We start from the raw sequence: 23,549 nt of genomic DNA, 5'->3' as shown, positions 1-23,549 counted from the left end.
TAGTTATGATTCTTTACTCAGAGGAAGAATGGCAAAAAAATAACATCCATTGTCCTGAACTCTTCATTCAGTGCAACAACCAAGAAACTAACATATTACATTCTTGGATGATTTACTGGCAAGTCAGTACCTACTTGCTTTCCTTACTCAATTGGTCATACTCTTGCAATTAGATCCCCTCAAACTACTGAGCATTTGTAGCAAAAAAAATAACAGAAAACTTCCTTGTTGCCTCCCACACATTCACCAATCAACCCCAGAGTTTCAGTTCCTGTTTTTAGCAATCTTCATGAGAACTCTGGCTGGGACTTAAGCAAGGATTTTCCTCTTGAAAAGTATGCAGTGTTGGCTTGTACCACTAGCCACAAGAACTAAAGCAAACTGCATGTTTCTGCTGTTCTGCTTCTTTTGTACATATGTTTACAAGTTTCTTGCCCATCAGATGAATTTTGGAATTTCATGGGAAGGCAAACTATGAAGGCAGCTGCATTTCAGGAGAAAGCAGGAGTGAGCTTTCACCAACACCACTCATCTTCTGCATTCTGTTATATGATGTCTTCACACTCCAGCTGTAATTAACTGCCTCTGATGTATTTCAATAAGTAGGCAATCCTCACAGCCTTATGGTATGCATTTGCAGAAAGCCTCTTGGTGCAGCACAGAGTTTATTACTGCCAAAAGAACCAAACTGGTCTCCAACTTCACAAAGTTACTTATACCCAAGACACTTGGGTCTGCTATAATAGCATATTATTCCTTTGATACATGCAGTGTTCTTTATAAGAGCACCCACACCCAAACACTTTGCATACTTTTCATCTGCCTTGAATCCAGCGTGACTTGGACATTACCTATATGATGTAAGCACCTAACTTTCAGCCTTACACTGGTTGGAAACCTTGAGTTACTTTCCATTTTGAGGACAGGGCTGAATGAAGAAATAGATCCTTTCTGCCTATTACTTTACCAGAAAACACATGTGCTGATATTGCTTTCCACGTGAACATATGCCCTTTTCTGAAGCACCTTTATACTGGAATGTTCACACAGAGGTATGTCCGCATCCTTGCCAAAACATTATTTTTAATATGAAACTAACTAATCAAAGTTATTTCTGTACTAGTCACTTACCCATACTACTAACTGAAAATTTAACATACATTTAGACATACACTTGGACAACTAACTTAATGTCCAGGTGAAGCCTCACAATACTCTGCTACAAATTTTTAAGATTGCTCTGGCAGAAATGTCCCCCTCAAATCAAAATGAACAACTAAAGCTATCTCTTTTGTTGTCTGATCCTCAAGATGTTTACACTGTTGAATTCAGCTACATTTTAAGAGCAAGATAAAATTAAATATAAGAATTGAGTCCACTACTGAAAATATAGGCAAATGACAAGATTATTTCCCTAGTGGTTTTGCAAAATCAAGTACTAATTTTGGTCAAACAAAATAACCAGACGACAGAAGAACACACAGGTTTGAAGGCCATTAGCCTGCATGGACTGAATGGAATTTTAATTTTTAAAGCATTAATTAATGCTACAGAAAACATACCCACTGAGACTAGAATAAAAACCCAATACTTCAAAATGTAATACTAACTTGTAAAGGATTCTGTTATGTCACAAAATATAGTTTCCATCGTGCAACACACACAAAGTAGTTGTAGGGAATCAAGAGAAAAGTATTTCTATTCCTTTCAAGTTTAATACCACTGAAGAGCAGATAAAGGCATAGTAATAAGGCAGAAACAGTTTTAGAATGTTTGTTCTTCCTTAATATACTATTCTCTAACTCATAAAAGAGAAACTGCAATTTGAACTTTGTGTGTTTAGGACACTAGCCCAAACAATTTGAAAATTATACTTTTTATTATAGCAGACACTAACATTTAGTCAGAAAACATAGTGTAAAAATGACCAACCATAAAGACAGTTTACATAAAGTAACATAGAATCACCTAGCAAAGATAGTTCACAATGTGATCGAATTCCTTCTAGTCTGTAAAGTCTTCCAGGTCAGATAAAAACGGAACAGTTTTTATACCTACCTTTCTTGTTTTAATGCATATTCTAACATTTTTATTCTTCTTACTAAATCTTTCTTCAAATTTTCTTGACCCTTTCTTTCCCCTTGTAAAAACGCTATCCGAGCCTGAAAACACACACAAAAAAAAAAAAAAAAAAAAAAGGATTTTATTCCATTCTGTTCCCAAATCAAAGCAATGAAGTCTGGCTTGGAAGGAAGGAAAAAAAAAAAAAAGACACAAAACACCAAAACCAAACTGTTTCACATTAATAATTTCAGTCAGTCATTAACAACAATATTTCTGCCCTAGAGACTAAGTATTATTTTCTGTTCATAAATGCTGGCAACTTTGCCTTGAAATAAAGGTATTAGTATAGTAACTCTAAAAGAAGGCATAAATAGCAGTCATGTTAAACATTTTAATATATGCACACATTTTCATCCTTATGGCATTGTTTGCATAAATTCTACTATATATTTTCTTCCAAACCCAAAGCCTTATTAAAATAGGTACACAGCATACTTTTAAGCATTTTAGGTTTTAATGCCAGTATATTGAACAGATTACATGAATGCAAATACAGGATTTATAAATCCATTATACAGGAAACAACTATTTTATGGATTCACATTTTACTTACTACTGAAGACAGCTGAAGGTCAGAGTATCACGGGAGAATTGATTTTTGTGTGAAGTTCTATATGGAGAAAAAGAATGCTTTTTTTTTTTTAAAGCATCAATCATATTACCCACCTAACTTACAAATAAGTAATGAAGCTTCCCACTTGCCTGCTTAGTAGATAACAATGAATACAGTAGAACATACAAGCTATCTTAACTAATGCAAAAGGTCTAGTGGAAAACTACAGTAGTTGAAAAATAAAAGTAGTAAAGTTTGTTGAGAAAGAATTAGTCTCTTCACTACAAAGTGAAAGGACTTATATTTTGTCATTTGCAAGCCAAAATCCTATGGAAGACAAGGGAATTTGCACATGTGAATACAGAATTTAAATAGTTAATGGTATTACTGGATTGGCCATCATTACAAGAAACCACAGACTCATTTGCCCTCATTATGACTTTAAATTGACTGAAGTCATTGGACAGCTAATTCAAGACAAGACTTAATACATATTTTTCTTGAAAGAGGGATTAGAAAAATAGAATATGGGGAGTAAAGCTGAGACCACTTTGTTCTACAGAGCTGAAGATGGACTAAGAAACAGCAGAGCTTTAATCAGCACCTAATCCATCCCCTTGAAGATTCTGTTAAAAGCAATGGTTGTACACTTTCATTACTTTCAGTGGTTAAGAGTCTGAAACAGTCTAACGAGGATAGCATTCTTGCATTGCTCCTTTCTCAAGAGTAAGTGATTAACATATAGAACTTCACACATCAGCCCTGATTTTAGCCCCCCTGGCCTTCTGCTTAATAATAAACCAAATTATAATGCGTTCTTTCACCTTGCATTAGCCAACTAATGATTTGATCAATTAAAATTTAAAATCCTAGTGAGAACAAGACAGTTACATTTCAGTTAAGAGTCTGTCATCAAAGCATTCTCAACTAACCACTGCCACTTGGTGAGAAAGAGTAATTCACCAAACAGTGCATGGCAATAGAGAAGGGGGTGGGGGGGAAAACCAACACCAGACTTAGTAAGGATTGCACAGGTACTTCAAGATAAAGTGTAGAGACCAAGATCCAGAATCAGCTGTTTTAAACAGTGGGCTCCCAATGGAAGGGGATGGAGAGAGTTGAACAAACCCAACAAATACACTCAACTGCAATTATGTTTCTTAGATTCTAAAAAATACCGTACCACTGCCTCTAATTCAAAAGAAAGCTAACAGCCTTCTGTAGAAAACTACAAGTATACATAATTTGCCCTCCTCTAGTACCTAAGGCAGCAAATGACCAGACAATTTCACAAGCCCAGCTTGTTACCCCCAATTTTCACTAGCTGAGGATAAGACAACAAAAAAATAGTATCCTTATACATAAATACGGAAGTACACATAAAATAGATATAAAAGTGGCTTGGTTTTTTTTTTTTTTTTAATAATCACTTTACATGCATGCAATACCATACTTCAAACGTTTGGAAATTACTGTGTGCACACAGATCTTTTTTACAAAAAAAACCCCTGCATACTTTGATAATTATCACCTAAGAAAGGTTATGAAAGCTTTTATGCTCATGGACTTGAATGCAGTTCTCAACTCTTTCCAAAACTCTGCAGTTCTCAACTCTTTCCAAAACTCAAGTCACCTGTAAACGATGGTCTCCTTCCCTTCTATTAGTCTTCTTTCATTGGTCAGCACCTTTTCGTAAGTATTTGACAAATCTTAGTTGCCAGCTGCAGCTGCTGGGCCTTATTTAATCTTCAGTTTGCTGATAATGGAGAGGAAAATAATATAGCTGCAATCATACACAGAGGGAGCCATCTGCTCCTAAACGCTCACAGCCAAACTACTTCCTTCTTCTGGAAATACTTCTGCAGCACTTGACGAAATAGAATTAAGTCTCCATATTTACTAGATATTACCTAGATCTCGTATTTTTCAATTATACAGGTTAATGAGCTGAGTGATCCTACAAAGCAATATACTACAGAAATAATGTTACAAAAATAAACACAACCCAAAAATCCACCCTATGAAAAAAGCCCTCAAAAAATCTTTTATATACAATTGTATGCATAATAATCTTCAAAAGGTTGAACAGAAAGATTGCCACATATGAATGTACTTCATAGTCGGGTTTTTGACATTTTTGTCAATATTAGCAGACTTTTAGCATCACTTTCTGTAATTGCTTATATACATATTTGACTGATTTTAGGAATTATTTTTTTAAAACTTCATTTGTAACCATCACATGGTTAAAATGTAATAGAAGTCATCTATGCAGAAGTTAAGAGCTTTATCTTAGAAATACGAAAAAAATCAGTTTAGTCCTTAGGAACACTTAGTCATCAAGTCCCTCAATACAAAACCAATAATAAGATCACTGCAGATTTGCTGTATAAATTACATTAATCAACTTGCTTCCTTCAGTATTGCACTGAGAAATAAGAGGTGTCAAAACTATCACTTGACATGTTGCATGACAATGAGCCCTAAGAATGAACAGAGAATTTCCCAACACTGACTTTTCAGAAGAGCAGTAAATTTCAGGTTCAATAAAAACAAAAAGTAAACAGATCGGTCTCCCTCAAGGTTGCTGTACTCTTACATTCCACAGACAAACACTTAAGAAATGCACTCTATATAATACAACTTTCTCAATCCTTAGATATTCCCTTCCTTAGAAACAAATCTCAGGAGAGCTACATTCAATATGATTTCTAACTACACTGATGATTAAAGATTGACTGGCACTAAAACTAGGAAACGAAATGGCACAGAACAATTTGGTACTCACCTTCCCTCCCTCACTCCCAGTTACAACATATTCTTCCCATTGTCTTAAACCAATCTGCAAGTCCCCAGGCTAATACTAACCGGAGCAATCCTCCTCCTATTTCTGTTCCTTTTACTGTGCTGACTTAGCTGCTTCTGCCACCACACATTAAGCCTACTGAGGAAATCATTCTATTTATTTTTTACTCAGTTCTGAATTACATCAGTTTCCTGATCCTACTCTGTATAGCCATGGGAGTACTTTGGCTGGCACAAGGGATGCAAACAGGATACTGAAGTAACAGCTCCTTTCAGTGACAACATGGTCTTAGATCAGCCTAAACTTACCATGATATCATAACCTGCATGTCCAGGGCATAAAAGTTGCAAAAACAAGAGTAGAGAGGCTAAGAAATTAAAATACAGGACAAGTCCTAACTCTTTTGAATTACAAATTCAATCAAAATGTATTTTAAAAAGTGTATTAGCAAGACCATTTCTTAAGGGGGAGAAAACGTTATTTTACAGAACATGTATAAAACACTGGATCTGTAAGGAAAAACATAGCCTCCCATGGCTTTAAAGAAAATCCAGCTGAATTTAGCTGTGTACAGATTCTGTTGGATTTTTTTTTTTTCTTCAGATTCTTCAAACAAGCTCAACCAGGAGCCTCTTTTGCAGGGCAGATTCCTTCTCTTCTACCAGTCTGTCCCATTTTGATATTTACGGTAGTTTCACAGATCTCCAAGATCCACTATCTTTCTACAAAATTCAGTGACACTTGACAACTCTGGGCTCCCTCTGCACCTTCGCCCTCAGCTGTAAATAAGAGTACCACCACATGAACTTGCACGGTTTTATTATGAAAGTGAATTCAGGGAGCTCTGAGCAGCAGATAAGTGACAGACACTCTGTATTTGTGCAAGGATGCATGAAATATGCCTGAAACCAGGCAAGATGGAATACAAGGATAAAAAGAATTACTGAGCAGCTACTTGAATAGTACAGAACCCACAAAAAAGAACTGTCTGAGGTTAAACAACTACAGAATGCACATATAGCAGGGGACAAACAAAAAATCCAACACCTAATATTCTAGACTTTGTAAACTTAATATTGCTTTAAGGGCAGTTGCATTTCAGACATACATGCACTACATGTCGTATCTGGAAAGATTTTTATCTTTTAAGTAGAAAGTGTGACCATGGGGAAACCAGGCAATAGTCTTTCACACAACGAACTGCAAGACCTCAAACAAGAAAATGAAGTTTTCCTTGAACGGTAGGAAATAAGTAAATCACTGATTACACTGTTTGAGCAAAGTGTAATGGATGATTTAAAGTAGTTCACTAAAGAACTTCCATGTAACTTTAAATTATTAGAAGTACTGCATTTCACAGAGAAGCTGATAAATCAAAACGTAATAAAAAATGTTTTCTGGGAAGAAAATGAGCAATTCCTTTTCCTTCTTTTTAAAGAAGCTTGAAAGGTCCTCAAACTTAGAAATTAATGCTCTGCACTTCCTACAGCACTACCTATAATAGCAGCATTCATATTAAAACCGCATTTTATTGCCTCAACTGCACAGAAAAGCCCGATTTAAAGACAATCTTCACATTGATCAAACATATTCCTCTTAGTCATTTAACCACTGAGGACAAAGGACATAAGTTACTACAGCATTTTGGGCAGGTAAAATTGCATATGCAACCTAAAGGGTGTATAACAACTACATACAGGATTTCATAGTCTTATTTAATTAATAAATCCCGATATGCAGTGTTTGAAATATTCAAACATCTCAAACCTGGCAAAACATATCAAAAGAAAAAAAGGCATGAAACCTGAAGAGTAAAGGAGGTAAGACAGATTAAAGGACTTGCCTTACACTGTTTGTACAGGGAAGTGTTAGTGTTCCATTCAAACAATCAAATTCTAATGGATTTACCAATACAGGAAGGAATGCAATCAGTGAGTATACTTTCTTTCCAGTTGTAAACATTGTTAACTCTCAGACTCTAGAAGTGTTATTTTTAAAAAATTCAAGTATATGTAAAGCAATGCCAGCTGCAATGCAATGCCTGTGTTTTCTTTTTCTAAAGTCTATTCAGACTTCTGGAAGGAAGGAAGGAAAGGCCTTCAGTATTTTTGAAAGAACTGCAACACACTGAAGCAGCTTGAATATACATACCCAGTGCACACACAAGTGTATGCTTATCCTACTAGGGTATGCCACAAAGCTCAAAACAATAGTAAAATATTTTTGTAAATATTTTGTTTTAATCACAAAATTATTGTCACACATAAAAACTAACTTCATCTTTATTTTTAAAAGTTTATTGTGCCAAAGATGAAGGAGAACACTGTTTTCAAAAACTAAAAAATACTATGGAGGTGAAAGATTTGACTCGTAACAGTAAGAGTCATAATAAACAATGGACACACCTGTGTAGCTACTGATGGTCTAGTTCCCATTCACAAAAGGAAAGCTGAACAGAAGAGAAGCCTTCACTTTCAGTTTTCGACACAGTTTAAAACCATCTCATTCAGAACACCTAAACATCACACATGTAAGCGTTAAGCACTTCAAAGAGTTTTAGTGTATCCTTACGGACTTGATTATGTCTATACATTTATTACAATTAATCTTATACTGTCAACTGAGGACTGAAAGAAGATACCTTGACTATTTTAAATAAATTTATATAAAAAAATAAAAATCAATCTTTATTTTGCAAATTAAAGTCTCGGGCACAATTCTCTCCAGTAAGCTGTGCAGTGAGATGTCACTGGTCTTATCAAGATCATACATGTTTCAAAGATATACCACTTTTAAATATCCTGTAAAATGAACAGTAATTGAAAGACTTCAAATGAGAAACATTACCTCTCACATGTTAACAGAAAACCTTTATTTCATACCATAAGCCCAGGTTTAAGGTCCAGAAAAAAAAAAAAATTTCAACGGCTAGTTAATACAAGTGTATATTTGAGCAACATTTGCAAATGAAGATCATTTTCTGCACAACCTTATGAACACTCAGTTAAATATCAGGTCAGTAACTACTGCATGCAAAGTAGCAATGGTATTAAGATGTCTCCTGAAGGTTCCCTTTTTTATGGATCTTTTCCATTTGCACCGATAATCATTTCTTACTCCTCAACCAGTACTTTTTCTAAAGACTCATCTGATCACTTTCTGATTGCTTTTCAAAAGCAATACTTAAGCACTAGGAAACTGACATACTTGAGCAACTGTCCCACAAGAGTGGTAGACAGAAAACTCAGCTAGCTCTAAAGAGAAATTTGGCAGGTTAGTGACACAACTGACAGATACAAGAGAACTTACTCATCTCTAAGTCCCCTTCAGCCCTGCAATGCGTATGGCGAAGACCATGCTTCCAGAACTCCCTCCTTCCCTGAAGCTGTCCTTCCTCTTTACCACTACCACGGTATCACCCCCAGTCATTCAGTTTGCTTCTTTTCACTACAGGGCCAAATACTGTCAAGTTTCATCAGCTTCCTTGAACAATTTACAGAAAATCCAGCCTTCAAATTTGCCCTCTGCGCTAAGGTCAAACTTCTAAGCCACAACTTAAACTCAGTATGAGATTGCCTTCATTCTGTCACTATTCCTTACTAGAAATTTTCCATGGAATCATTTTTTCTTGTGCTAGGATTTTAATAGCCACTCTCCTAACCAACACAGTATTTATGAATACTGGAGTCACAAAACTCAGATTAACTTGTGGATGTGTTTTTAGAGACTAACACAGTCTAAATTTCATGGTCTGGGAACTAAGTAAATCAACTGTCAATAGATGCCTATCCCGCACACAGACACTAGCAGCGGGGGTGTGTGTGTAGTCACTTGAGACTATCAGGCCCCAAAAAAGTTAGAGGCCACTAAAACCTATGGATTCAAACTCTCTTACAACAAACATTCCTGTCAAAGACTATTTTTTTGGAATAACAAATATAAGTGCCTTGGAAGTTTACCATATTGACTGCTCTTGTTCTCAAGTGTTCTTCATGCAACAACAGACTTCCAAAATTTTGTTCCAGTTAAAAACTTACAAAATACTGAGCACAGTTTAATTTATAATAAGTTTTTCTTTTCCATTTTAGTCCCAGAGGCAATCCTTAAGAAAAGTAAGTTGCTGCCTAGGAATTTTTAAAAGAACTGTCATCTTCCTGGGAGAAGATTCTATTCTGTAACACTGAATTAGACATAGAAAAAATTAACTTCAGGAAAAGTGAAGTTAATCTGGTCATTATCATCAAGATACTGCAAGAGAACTACTACAGTGCTCCATGCCACAGTGTTAGAATATTAGCCCCTGTCTCTGTATGCCAGCTCTCCTCCCAACACACCTCAATTTCTGTAGGCATTTTATTTTAGCATCATTAAAGACTCGTCCACTAGCAAATTTTAATTTTCCTTTGCAAATCATCAAGAACATCAGCATCTAAGCAGACCCAAGATCCAGCAAATTTTAGCTGAAAGCTGTTCAAGAGCTGTAATAATTTCTTGAATCAACTGACAGTTAACAGGAATGCTTGCAGGTACTAGATTACCTAACCAGACACAAATGCTCATTTTGACCTCAAAAAACACTCACTCATTTTTACCTCCAAGTTATTCTATCTTCACCAATATCAATATAATTCTACTGAGATATTACAACCTTTCCATTCAAACATCAAATTGAATGCCATAACTCAAGACAATTAAGTAGCCAAGTAAAACATAAGCAGCAAAAGTTATTTCTTACTACTTACAAACACTGTTCTTTGAGGAGTCTGGATAGTGTACCTCAACTGCATTCCTTTAGCAGGTTGAATAATCTATGAAACATGTTTGGACACAAGCTCCCAAGACTCCAAGGCAGTTTTGCTTCTAATAATAACGTAAGAAAGCTCTGCAAATAAATGTAAATTAAACTAAGATCTCTTTACAATCAGAACTGTTTCAAAACATAAGTATCCTTCAAGAAAGTATGTACTTCCTGAACATCAAGTCATGTAAAAATGAAACTAGGAATCCTACATCTGTTCTCTTCATTGACTTGCTATGGGACTTTATTTTCCAATAAATAAGAATATTAGTGTTCACATGACTTTTACAGAAAAAAATTAATGGAGAATGTTAAATAGTTTTACATATCAACACACAGTCACTTTCAATGGGACTACAGAAAACTGTGAGAACTAGTTAGGCAGTTTAGTCTGCCAATACATAGTTTGGTCAACGCCAAAATGTAACACAAAACACATCCTACATTCACCTTCAGTGTTTCTTTATGAAACTATCTAGCAGGTCTCTGCCACGATATTCACAATAGCACAAAGGTAGATCGTGTTAGTGTCCAAAACAGACTGCTGCCAAAAGCCTCTCACACGCATTACCAAATGAAGCAAGAGTATACACCCCACCCACCCACCCCACCCACCCCCCCCCCCCAAAAAAAAACCCCAAACAAAAAACCCAAAACCAAACCCTGCCAAATTTCTTCGTCATTTAACACATCGGAGCTTGAGAGCATCGTGTCTTTCATGCGCCTAGTACTTTCACTGTCTCAACAGTTTTTATAAAGTCAGGTACCTATTGCAAAATATTGGGAATAAACAGAGAACAAAATAAATGTCCTGTATTTTTCCAGGATCAATGCTACCTTCTTTCTTTGCCACATACAGCAGCCAAAAATTAGGGATTTTTCCACAGATTAAAATACATTTTTATTAGACTACCATTTGGTAAGATATCATTGAAGGTTTGCATTTTTAAAATAAAAGTCAGTCATGGTATTTTCTAAAGGTCTGTGCTGGAAAAAATCCACAACACAATTGCAACACCAGCATCAAAATCTGAACTCTTGCCAAAAATATCAGCTATCAACTGGAAGTGTTCCCTCCCCCAATTAACAAGACTTTATACAGTATTTCCTATGTAAACTTTCTATTTTGGAACATTTTGTGTATTATTCCAGTACGAAATGCTTAAGGGAAGCAAAGCTTGTGAGCAGTGTCTTCTCTTTGGGCAAACTTATGAAAGCAGACACAGACAAGCTTGCAGCCAAGTCAGAGTCCAATCACCAGCTTTGATAAGCAACAGCAAAATACACCGTAACCACAGATTAGATTGTTTTAACCACTTGAGAAATACTCTTGACCATCGCAGCTATGACACCACAGTACAGCAAGTACTTTGAAGACATTTAGCGTCATCATAAATGTCAGTTTATTCATTAAATAATGTTCTAAAGTAATGCTAAAATAATTCCTAAAAAATCTGCACTCTACTTTGAAGTCTCTGAAGCACTTTTCTGCCCAGACCCAAAACTCTCGATATATATTTACCCATACCAAAATAATCAAAGATTCAACAAAGCACAAACTGCTGAACATGTTTGTATCTTCTCTGTGTGCTACTGAAACACAGATATAAGCTGCTATAGACAGGTCTGCAATTCATACACAATACTATGTAATGGTTCTAATTTACAGCACAAACGGATTGCAAAACACAGACTGAAATGCAGTGCAACCAAAGCAATGGTAAGAGACCTTAAAGAAAGATCAGGATTATTTTGCAATCAGGAGTCTTAGAATTTACACTGCAAGGGTTCCTGTATGTTTTCTTCTGATTTTAATTCTTCAAGAACAGTTTATAGCCTGACAGGCATATTAAACAGCCCACCAACTACTAAACTACTGTACTTTGATACAGACTATTGGTAATCTGATAAGGTCTCTATTTTAGCTAATAAATGAAAAAAGTCATTGCCTTTCCTAGCAGAAACTAGCTATGTTGAGTACATTTCACCTATGACAGTACAGATAGCACTGGCTTCCTTTCCATTTAAGACAGCCATTCAATCCTGTGAATATGCAAGATTAATCTACAGTACTCTCATAATCAAATTCCTGCTTACCACTGCAGTCTTCTTCATAATTAGATTAGAACACACAAAGCCAAAGAAGTGATACTGAAAATAAGCAAACTATGCATTTGTGTGGCTGTATGTACTTATAAACACACATACATTTTACTGGAATTTGATTTGGAGAATATGCTTTTTCTATCCAAAGCAGGCAATATATAACACTTTTTATTTTCAATCATACACTTGAAGAGATTAATGCATGACTCCAAAGTCAAGGTGCTGGAGATTCAGCTTTTATAACACATTTATAAACTATCTATCTTCCAAGAGGAAAACAATAGTCCTCTAGGTTCTCTAACAGGATAACTGGAGTGGGAGAACCTAGGAAAGTATGTTTTCAAACTAACAATGATGCAAGTAAAATTGATTTAAAAGTCAAGAAGATCAATTAAAGTAGTTTGAAATTTAGACAGAATAGATACTTAATTCAGTTACCTTTGGACTGATTCAAATATGACTTGAGATTTAAATAGAATAAAAATACCCTGAAAAACCAAACCAACAAGAGAGAAAAAGAAATCCCCTAGTTCCCCCAGTAGCTTATTCCAAGGGTCCAGTTTTTCATTTAATTATGATGCCTTACAAAAAAGCATACAAAGAACTTATAAACTTAATAGCAGAAAATTAGACTACAGAGTAATAGATGGCTTATTTTGAATCCATTCATATTTCTTCTGTGCCTTCATGTAGAAAGGATTTGTAACTTTTAATTGTACAGAAATTATTTCAGTATTTTACACTTGTTGCCTGATTATTTCTTTGGCTGTTCTACCAAAAAAAAAAAAAAGCAGCAGCTACCCAACTTAACACATGTATCTGTCACATGATTTATACCCCTTCCTTAGGATAATTTTCCTTTTTTAAGGTGAAGTTTCCGTCTGCTGTGTCGTACCCCTGTAAACAATTTTCTACTTTAAATCAGAAAGCGTCTGAATATGTCTAAAACCCAGGGAGGCACCTAATGAGGCTGCCGCTCAAACTTCTTTTTGATTAGCCAACAGGACTGAATTCAATGGCTCTCTCTTCAAGAGAGGCTGTTATTTCCAGCCCTCAAATTTTTATGTTGAATTTTCAGCATTCTTTTCAAAATTACTACTGAAGAATGGGACATTATATTGCAATGTTGACCTTGCCAGTACTGCACAGATCACAAGACAAAAATCACTTCCCAATTTATAACTCCCACTTAGAAAGCCAGACATCATCAGGGGTTTTACAAATTTCTTTTAGCAGGAAACTCACAGCAGCCCTGGAAGAAAGCAACTCAGCGTATTTATTTCAGCACACAGTCACCCACTGATGCAGTTTCGCTTTCTGCCACTGCCATCTATATTTTCTACATTTCTCCTCAATGCATGAACCTTGCAAGTAGCATCTTTTAAAACCAAGAATAAGTTTCACACCTTGGCCCCATTTCCAACTAAAATTATTCATATACAGTCTTTTAAACTGTTGGGCATTTTTTGGAACACATCTAAGCTAGCAAAAAGTTTTCTTTCCAAGAAAGTCACCACTACAACCAGTAAGACTAATCATACACCATCAGCATCACTATAGTAGTGCATTACTCCATTAAGATGTAGTTATATTGTTGTTATATACAGCTAATAATCAAGTGCCACAGAGTTTTGTTAGACACAATACTAAATAGAACTAGGCTCTTTATTATTACTAGTGGTTGTAGTACAAGAGCACACATGCCAGAGTGAAGCTGAACACTTTGTAGTGTGGCAGGTCCTTACAATCACTATAGTGGAAAGGGAAGGAAAAATCGCAGCATGGCAAATATCCTCAAGAACATACATTTCCTTTCCAGAACCGGCAACATTATTTATTATTTAGGAATACAGAAGGGGAAAGTATAACCTGCAGCACACTGCTAACACAGTGACCTGAACTGACCTAGACTGTTCTAGTGATGAACACTCATGTCAATGTTCATCAGCTGCAGGTCAGTAACACACATCCCCAAGGAACAGACAGAAGGAAAGTAGAAACTACTAGTGTTACAACGAGAATATAAGACGACATCTATATACACATAAAAAAATACAGTATTACAGCGCTAAATGAGCTTCGCATCATTAAGGTAGTGACAATGTTGACAGTAACAAAATCAAATACAATCAAGTTGACGGAAATAAAAGAAAAAACAAGAGAGTAAGACAGTTAAAATACAAGTGTGTAATTAAGTGTTTTAAGGGAAGCATCACAGAAAATTGATAAGGAATGGGTATTTTGCACCTCCTAAATGTTAATCTAGCCTCCTGGCACAGAACAGTGCCAGCACTCTCTTAACTTATACCACTCTATCAGAATTAACACAACCAGTAGTCCTGCCTTCTACCAATTCAACTGCACAAATCTTGCTAAAGCTATAAAACAGAATATGCCTCATAAAACTTGTAAAGGTGTTTACATGTTCTCCTTGAATACTTCTGAGAGTTCTGTTTGTCAGAATAGGATCTTTTTCTTTCCCAGTGTCTCAAGGCGTATCCCAGGATTCTGCTTCTGCACCCTGGGGCCCAGAAGTTAAAGCACCTTATCCTCAAACAATTTTAGTTTCATAACTCTTGAATTGCCAAGTGTTTTAAAGAGTTAAACTTTATACTTATTCCCTACTTTGACATACTGTGATACCTAAAATACAAGCAAATGTACTGAAGCTGTCTGCTGGTAAGCTTCGTATGAAGCAGACCATAGTATTCACCTTGAAAAATGTATTTTGAGATGAAAATTATTTTACACAGAAACAAACCACAGTTTCAAGTTAAATCCTAGAATCAAGCATTCTCCAGCTTCTTACAGTGGTCACTAATATAGAGCAATGGGTTGTGAGGGTTTTTTAGATATTTTTTTCTAGAAGGAGTATTATAGAACCAACCTCAAATTTGGTAGCAGTGGTTTGAGTGACCATATTTTGGGTAAAGAGAATCCAAGGTGAGCAAACGGAAGAAAATACACCAAACAATGTATTTAAGGGGGAGGAAAAAAAAAAAAAGATAATCAGAACTTCAGGCATCTGAAATTTCTTAAGTTCGTTCCCTGTTTCAGGATAATTTCAATCAGCATCCACAGAAGCACAGTTTTTCAGAAGGCTGTGGCCAAGACGCAGGATTTTTCAATACAAATATATATATAAACATATAGAGTACCTTCAAAAAGGCTAAGAATGCACTCCATCTTCCAGTTACATTGTTTGGAATTTACTGTGAACCCAGAAAAATTTGCTTTTACTCCTAATGGCTAACAGCAAGTTACGTCTATTTAGCCATTTTTATAAAAATCCTAGAGGCAGAAAAAACTACACACTACTTGAATTCATGCTGTCGGCTCAGGACTGATCCTGAAGAACAGACAACTTCATAATTAGCTCTTAATACCTGTTGGAGTTGCACAAATGAAGGCAGAAGATATCATTAAACTTAGTATCCTGCTGAGCCATTGCTCCGAATATTTCAAGAACAGTGTGAGTGACAAAAAATAACAATCAGATATGCAAACAAAGCTCTTGCAGGTCATTCTTTGTCCTGAAGATTCACTAAATCAGTGGAGGATCCAACTTCCCTAGCCAGCTCTTCATCAATTAGGAAAAAAGGAAATCATTATCACTTTCTCCAAAGTTCTTAAATGACAAAAAGATGAAGAACACTCACCACTATCTCAAAACCAATTTCCAGTAGGAAATAAATTATTATACCACCAGATACTGCACCCACCAAAAAAAAAAATCCCTCAAAGCGAGTTTCCTTAAAGAGCCATTAAATGCACATACATGTGATAGCAATGAAACTAAGACATAAAATACATGTCACAGTGGGTTTTTTTTTTAAAAAAAGGTAATTTTCATCAAGAAGTGTTACATAACATACTTTTAGGCTGTGCCTAAAAGAAAACCTCACCAGAGTAGCTGTTATCAAGTAACAGTTCTGTGCATTGCATTTAAGTAAGAGTGACTTTATTCCAAATAATTATTTATGAAAAGGCAGTTATTACACAGTAAAAACACTTTTGCGCCAAGTGTTGACAGCAGGGAGTTATTTAGGAACAATATTCCAGGACTGATTACTTAACTACTATGCTGATCAACATCTTCCTATACGTAAACCTCATAGCTATTCAGCTATTTCCTATTTGATTTCTACATGGATCTTTATGTGCCTCTGTGTCCTGCATTCTTTCACTGTCTTTTGCCTCTCTGAGGTGTGTACTGCAAGAAAATTATACAGAAATGTTAAAGATCTGAATCAACCGTTTAAAAAAGAAAACTGGCAGAACAAGGCATAAACAGAAAAGCAAACACACTGGGACTTTTTATGATGAACACTCTAATCCTTTAGAGCCACAAACAGTATCTCAATTTTATAGTGAAAGAAGTTAAATATTAACAAAGTACCTACCCTCTTTTTGCAGCAGAAAATCTTATTCCTATTTACCTTTAACTACATTGAGAAATCTCCTTAGTTCATGTAAGGAGAACTGCCTGTCTTTTAGTGTAAGGTCTGATATATAGCACTTGCCTTTTAATTTACAGTCAGGTCTTCTCTGTGGATGAATAATCCACAAAAAAAAACCCGAAAACAAACCAAAACAACAATAGCTCTGCACATTTTCAGTTTGGAACTGCTGCCAAGAAGCCTATGAGGAAGGCAGGATTCACATATACACACACAGGACAACACTTTCAGCCTTCAGTAAACAGGCACCTGAAGTTCTACCAGAGGCTATCTGCCTCTAATGCAGTTGACTAAACAGCTTACAGAAAGCCACAGTAGGGAAACCCTTGATTATGTCTAATTGCCCTCTACCCAAAATACACAGAACTCTCAATTCAGTGCTTTAAATTTCAAAAGGCACTTAACTCTACAAAATATGTAGCTGTTTTCACCATTAGCTTAGAAAAATTATTAATGAACAGAAGTTTCTGGGTTTTACTGTTAGACATTTGCCGTTTTGTACTGGAAAAAAGTTTCATTATAAAACAAAGGTATTAAATATGCAAATACTTTATAATGTAAATAAACATTATTCACTTGTACAGACAGTTACTTCTGCACCCCTGCTACAGCAAGCACCTTAACAGCTTGCACGAACTGAAGTTAGCCATTTCAGGTGCGTGTATTACCCACACACCTCATGGCATTTACAAGTATTGCAAATAAGAAAGTTGATCAACTTTTTACAGCCTGCTTCATTTTGGTTTTGGTCAGTGCCGGTTAAGTGTCCTCTGTCATTTTTGTGGGTTTTTTTAAGGTCTGCTTTTGTAGTTAGTGATGCTTAATTTCATAATGAATACTGAAATACATCTCTAAGACCCAATGAAATAGCCATTTATCAATTATACATATTTTCTAACTTCAATGATCTAGAATACAATCAATAAACAATGCACATGGTTAAAATACACTGTGCATTTCACAGTTGCAGCATCTGCATTTTCTGACTGTAACCTTTGCATGTTCTATCACAGTTAATGCCCCTGACATCAATCAGGGTTGTTATTTAAGCAAAACAGTACCAAACCAGCACTATGTGTATTTTCAAACAATCAAACCAAAGCATTTCAAAGCTGCCTCATTGGTCATAAGACTAAGACTGGCTACGTCTGGTCAGACCAATAGACTACCAACGCCAGTATGCCACTTGAACTATGGGCAAACAGGTAGCTCCACAGGAGCAGCACAAAACCAGAATAAACCTCAGAAAATATTCCAGATCTCCAAAAACTTGTAAAGCAAAAGTATCCTGAGCCAGAAATAGTGTTTTAATTTAGACACCCCCAGGGACTTTTCTTCCACAAACTCATCCAAACACTTTTTGACCCAAGAGCATTTTAGTATCTACAATAGACCCCTGCAAAAAATTTCACTAATTCCTGAAAAGTCAGGGTGGTGGGTTTTTTTATATATTTTACTTCATGCTTCCTAGCTGCTGACTGAGACGCACCGATTCTTTCCTTAACTAATGACCATTAACCATAACTAACCTCTTCCACTTCAAATCATCAAAATTATTTGCTTACCAAAAGCAAGGCAAAATCTATACTATCAGTATTAATTGTTCCTCCAATTTTAAGGGAACATTCCCAGCATTATCCCCCCTTCAAATCTGCAACACATTAAAACAAATCAAATACTTCAGCAATTGATTCTTGCTACACTTTGTAAACACAGAAGCTCTGAGAAAGGTGGAACACTGCACACTATCTACACTCTGAACATCTTCTCATCTACTTCATGACATTAAGCCATTTACGTACTTACAATTACATGTAAAGTACCTAATTTAGATAATCACCTCGAATCTGAACTATTCCCATGAAGATGCACCTTTTGTTGTTTGGTTTTGTTTGTTGATTTTTTAAAGAACCACCTATTGGGATATAACTGCAATATTGATGAGGTTCCCAAAGTTCATAAAATTCCTTTAATAGCTGTTCTCCACACCCCAGGAGAAAGGGTGGAGGAAAGAGAAGCATACAAGTACCATTGGAAATCAGTAGGTTGTTTCGTTTTTTTTTTTTTAAACACTTACGTAAAAAATACAAAATGCTCCCACAATGTCAGTGAATAGTTGAGAAAAGAGCATTTGTAAAATTAAACTAGGAACTTCAGTTGTACGTCACTAAAGCTGTCTTTATATGATAGAAAATTTATTAACTGCCATATTAATCTTTATGCACATCTGAGTTAAAAGGATGCATACTGTTTATACTGGAATTGTATATACTTTTTTCTGAGTACTTACATTTCTTAATTATTCTTCCTATTCGTCAAAACATCTGGAAATAGTGTCTTCCGTTAATTATCTCTCAACACATTCTTGTGTGACTTTCAAGCATAAGACAGAGTAGTCAATCTCATTTTCACCTAGTTCAGGAAACGCGAGAAAACTGCACAACTGAGACCTTTGTACTAGCCAAGCATTATCAGCCTGCAAGCCCCATAAGAAAGTGGAATTCTTGATTTCCCCTCAAAAGTTGCAAGTCTTCCTATGACACTCTTTTCAACTTTATCTTCCTTCTCTAAGAGTTTCTGTAGTGCACCTCCACAGTGTTTTCCTATACATTTTTCTTTTAGGAGACTGCAGAGCCACTTACCTCCTAAAGGAAACAATTATTTCTAACAAATATGTAATATCCAACAATATGGGCTTGCTATAACTCCTCTAAAGCACACAAACATCTTCAAAAACACCGACTGAACTTATCTCAGTGTAACAGCTACCAACATCAAGGTCATTACACTGACAGATCAAAGTTACAGTTACAATCACAGAACACTGTTACAGTGAAAATGATTCTTTTAGTTAACAGACTAGGGAACAGACCCAGTCTATTACTTCAAGCAATCGACACAGTATGCAAGGCCATATCATTTCCTTTCAACACAGCAGTGAGTAAATGCTAAGAAAGCTACTGTGCTAGACAGCATTACAAGTGAAAGGGGAAAAAGTGTACTATGGTTCAAGTACTGCACTCCTGATACTTTACATTTCTGTACTTGACACAGATTTGTGCACACAGGTTTGGCAAATAGTTATGCTGCATCACTTATGCACACAAACAGAACAGCCATGCACCTGAACAGCTGGAAAAGGTAACGTAACATTATTAACATTTAAGATTTACAGTCCAATAGGAATGAGAACTTAAGTCCTCTAGTACAGGACTTCTAAGAGCCACAGGGTTGAGACGCTTTGTCAGTCATTATGGTTGTGGTACAAACCCCAAGAAAATGAACATGCACTGTAATTATAAAAATGTGTCCCATAAACAGGTAGAACAATAGAACAAGAAGTTGATGACAAGATCCGAGGAAGAATAAACTGTTAATGTAGATCATCCCTCCCTGCACCAACACCCCCATAAGCAAAGAACACTCTTACCAGGGGTGGGCAATTCTTCCAGTCACTTGAACTATACAGGAAAAAAAAAAGGGGGGGGGGGGGGGGGGGAGGGAGGGATATCACTCACGAGTCCCATTAATTTCATACTACAGACGAGGAAGTATCTTATTCTTCCGAAGAATAAGTGTCAAATTCAGAAGGTAAATAAAATCATATATATTGCTAAGGCATTTGGTTTTCCACATACTTGTTATAAAGCATCGTTTGCAAAGTTATCAAGTTAACTTAGAAAGAACATGTAATTGCCAGCACCAAGAAACAATGTTTAGAGAGTTTACTGTCATGTTGAAAGAAGGAATAAATTACCTGCATGAGAAGACTTGCATCTAAATCATACAACTCTCATACTTCCATATTAATCAGCTGTTGTCATGCTGTGGAATTTTTTTTTCTTCTTTCAACCCAGGAGGCCTCAATCATCAAAAAGCTCACACTTGTACATAGTATCACAGATGATTAACACTCTCAGCAGGTTCAAGGGACAAAACTGTTGTCTGTGGTCCAAACTACTAAGGCTTTTTTAGTCTCAAAATGTACAGGGAATTTACAACTCAAGTTGTAGAACAACAGAAAAATGCAGCCCTGGTAAACATATCTCTTCCAAAAATATTTTCAGCACACTCCTGTATCAGTCTTCACTACTATACAGGTTGACATTTAAAATCCAAAGGTAATGCCCTCCCTCCATTCTATCCTGGGCTTCCAAAGTCATAAAAATCCCCACCCTCGTGCATACGTACTGTGTAGTGACTATCCCTTCTCCGTCTCATGACCTGATGCACACATGAGGTAAAGTGAATCAACACATATATAGCCAGGGTCAGATCTGTATCGTACCTTCAGAAATAAGCAACTGAAACAGTATGGCCATGGATGGCAAATAGCAATGACAAACAAAAGCAGCAGACTTGGCAGGAACACATCACAGTGTCTAGAGGCCACATGAGTTCACAGCAGCGCTTTTTCAGTCAGACAGAGCTTTCAAAGTCTCCAAACTGAGCTTTACGTTAGAGTACAGAATGCAGTACTTTGTTTTAAAGTAAGAAGCCCATACATAAAAGAAATATTTCAAGATGGTTTTTGCTTGCTAGCGAAGGGTGCTAAGCAACTTATTTACAGAGAGCTATATTACTAAGACACTAGAGAAACCCAGCGAAATAGTCCGTTGTTCTCTGCTAAAACCACCCACCAATGTCCAACAAACTGATTTTAAAAGCAGCCGTTCCACAGGGCTTAAAATAGTAAAACCAGCAGTAAGTGAAGGAAGCAGTGAAACCTCTTCACTTGCTTCCCTTGGCGTTTTCTAAAATTCCTTCATAATTACAGTTGTAACAAAAATAGTGCTGATTACGTGCTTATTATAGAGTTGAGAAGTCCTGAAAGAATTGCCCAGGCTCAGGTATAGTTCTTGGTTCTGAAATCTGAAAGTAAATACTTTGCAAATGTTGGCTGCTGATGCAGCATGCTATTAAAAACTAATTACAGTGCAATTTGATGGAATGCCGCTTCAAGACAGTAAATATTCACTCAATATAAAAATCACCAAAAATTCTTTGGAAGCAACAAAGTTTGTTTAACTGTTATTGTCTACCTGTCAGTCCAACGAAGGAATGACGACTTCTACATGGACATCTCACATTCAGTAGATTTTTTAACCTGTACATTAACCTGTAATAGTCTATGCACAGTTTTATTTTTATGTACAATAAGAATTAGTAGAAGTGCCCTTTAATAGAAAGCAACATCATTGGCAAGAGATCTATATTGGAATGCCAACACTCGCTTTCTACCAGGGAGTTGTTCGGTTTTGGTTCCTGAGATCAAGTTCACAGTTTTATAAATACTAAAACGACCATGCCGCAGACCCATCAACTCCTCGCTATTCTTCAGCGGTTGTTCCTCCATTAGGAAATCTCCAGAGAACTGAGACAGAAGGAAAGAGAGCATACACACGACCTGTCTCAGACCAACGTGCCCGGTCAAGTCCTTTACTTGAGAAGTGCCCGGACACCCTTTCCCGTCCTCTCCCTGCTCGGGAGGCAGGCACTCCTGCCCCTACGCTGCTCCCTCTTCTGCCCCCAGAGCGACCGCTCGCCGAGCTTCGAGGAGGCGCCGGCCCCGCAGGCCCTCGCTCCCCATAACGCGCGCCCAGGGCTGCGGAGGCCGCCGGCCCGGAGGCCCCGGAGTCATTGTGCTGGGGTGATCCCAGCTGTCAAGGCGCAGCTCGCCCCGCCGCGGGCGGGCGGGGAGGAGGGCCAGCAGCCCCGCGCCGCGGCGGCGCCCGCCCGCCCTTCCCCAGCCGTCCTACGGGCCCCGCAAGGCGCGTACGGGCGAGCGGCCTGCGGAGCAGGGGCTGCCTCCGGAGCCAGGAGCCCAGGCGGGCGCCATGCTAAAAACCAAAATGGCTGCCCCAGGGAAAGGAGCCCAGCTAAGGCCGCGAGGGGCTGCGCCTCTGCCGGCCCCGCCGACCGGCGACGCCGCTTCGCCCGCCGGACCTCGCTGGGGTACCGGCCCCAAGCCACAGCGACGGGCTGGGCCCCAGGGGCCCAACGGGCTCCGCTCGCCCGGGCAGCTCTGCTCCCGCACCCCGAGCGCGGCCCGGGCCCCGAGCCCACCGGAGCCTGTCCCAGCCCGCGCCTCGCTCCGCACGGAGCCCGCCCTCGGCCCCCGTACCTGGAGCTCGGCCCGCTCCACCTCCCAGTGCGCCCTCTCCATCTCGAAGCGGGCCCACTCGTGCTGGATGTAGTGCAGGATCCCCGGAATCGTGTAGTGCTGGGGCCGGGACAGCTCGGCGGGGCCCACCGCCTCCTGACCAGCCGGGGCCGCGGGGCCCTGGGGCGGCTGCTGTTGCCCTCCTCCTCCTCCGCCGGCCCCGGCCCCCACGCAGCCCCCACCCGCCTGCAGGTTCATGTTCCCACCCGCCTGCGGCGGCGGCGGCTGCTGCGGTCTCGGGGCGGCCGCCATCCCACCGCCTCCTCCGGCTCCAGGGTGCTCGTCCATTGTCTGCGGGGAGCCCTCCTCCTCGTCCCGCGGCGGGGGCCTGGAGCAGGGGCCAGGGAGGGGGCGAGCGGAGCTGGCTGGGGCGGGGAGGAGGGGGGCGGGCCGGGCGCGGGGAGGGGGGTGCTGCGCCGAGCAGTATCCGGGTGTCAGAGCAGCGCCGAGCCGCCGCCAGCCGCCATTACAGCCGTCGGCCCGCCCACCCGCGGCCGGGCGGGGAGGGGAGAGGAGGGGGGAGCCACGCGGCGCATGCC

At 38.4% G+C, this 23,549-nt stretch overlaps 1 protein-coding gene across 5 annotated transcripts in view; it reads right to left on the bottom strand.

Moving 5' to 3' along the window:
- STRN3 (striatin 3) overlaps window positions 1–23,497 on the bottom strand; it is a 66,845-nt gene extending 43,348 nt beyond the window's left edge. For 3 of the 5 annotated variants that reach the window (XM_056345335.1, XM_056345338.1, XM_056345337.1), the window contains exons 1-2: window positions 22,972–23,496; window positions 2,059–2,162 (exon numbers count right to left, since the gene is read on the bottom strand). In XM_056345335.1, the coding sequence (XP_056201310.1) occupies window positions 2,059–2,162; window positions 22,972–23,298 (431 nt within the window). In that variant the 5' untranslated portion in view covers window positions 23,299–23,496. Of the gene's footprint in view, window positions 1–2,058; window positions 2,163–22,971 lie in introns of all 5 variants that reach the window. The other 2 variants (XM_056345336.1, XM_056345339.1) reach the window with 2 other exon arrangements.
- Window positions 23,498–23,549: the final 52 nt, after the last annotated feature.

Source organism: Falco biarmicus, chromosome 7 (assembly GCF_023638135.1).
Source record: "Falco biarmicus isolate bFalBia1 chromosome 7, bFalBia1.pri, whole genome shotgun sequence".
Taxonomy (NCBI): Eukaryota; Metazoa; Chordata; class Aves; order Falconiformes; family Falconidae; genus Falco; species Falco biarmicus.
The sequence above is the reverse complement of the archived record's forward strand: the minus strand, read 5'-3'. Positions and strand labels throughout refer to the sequence as shown.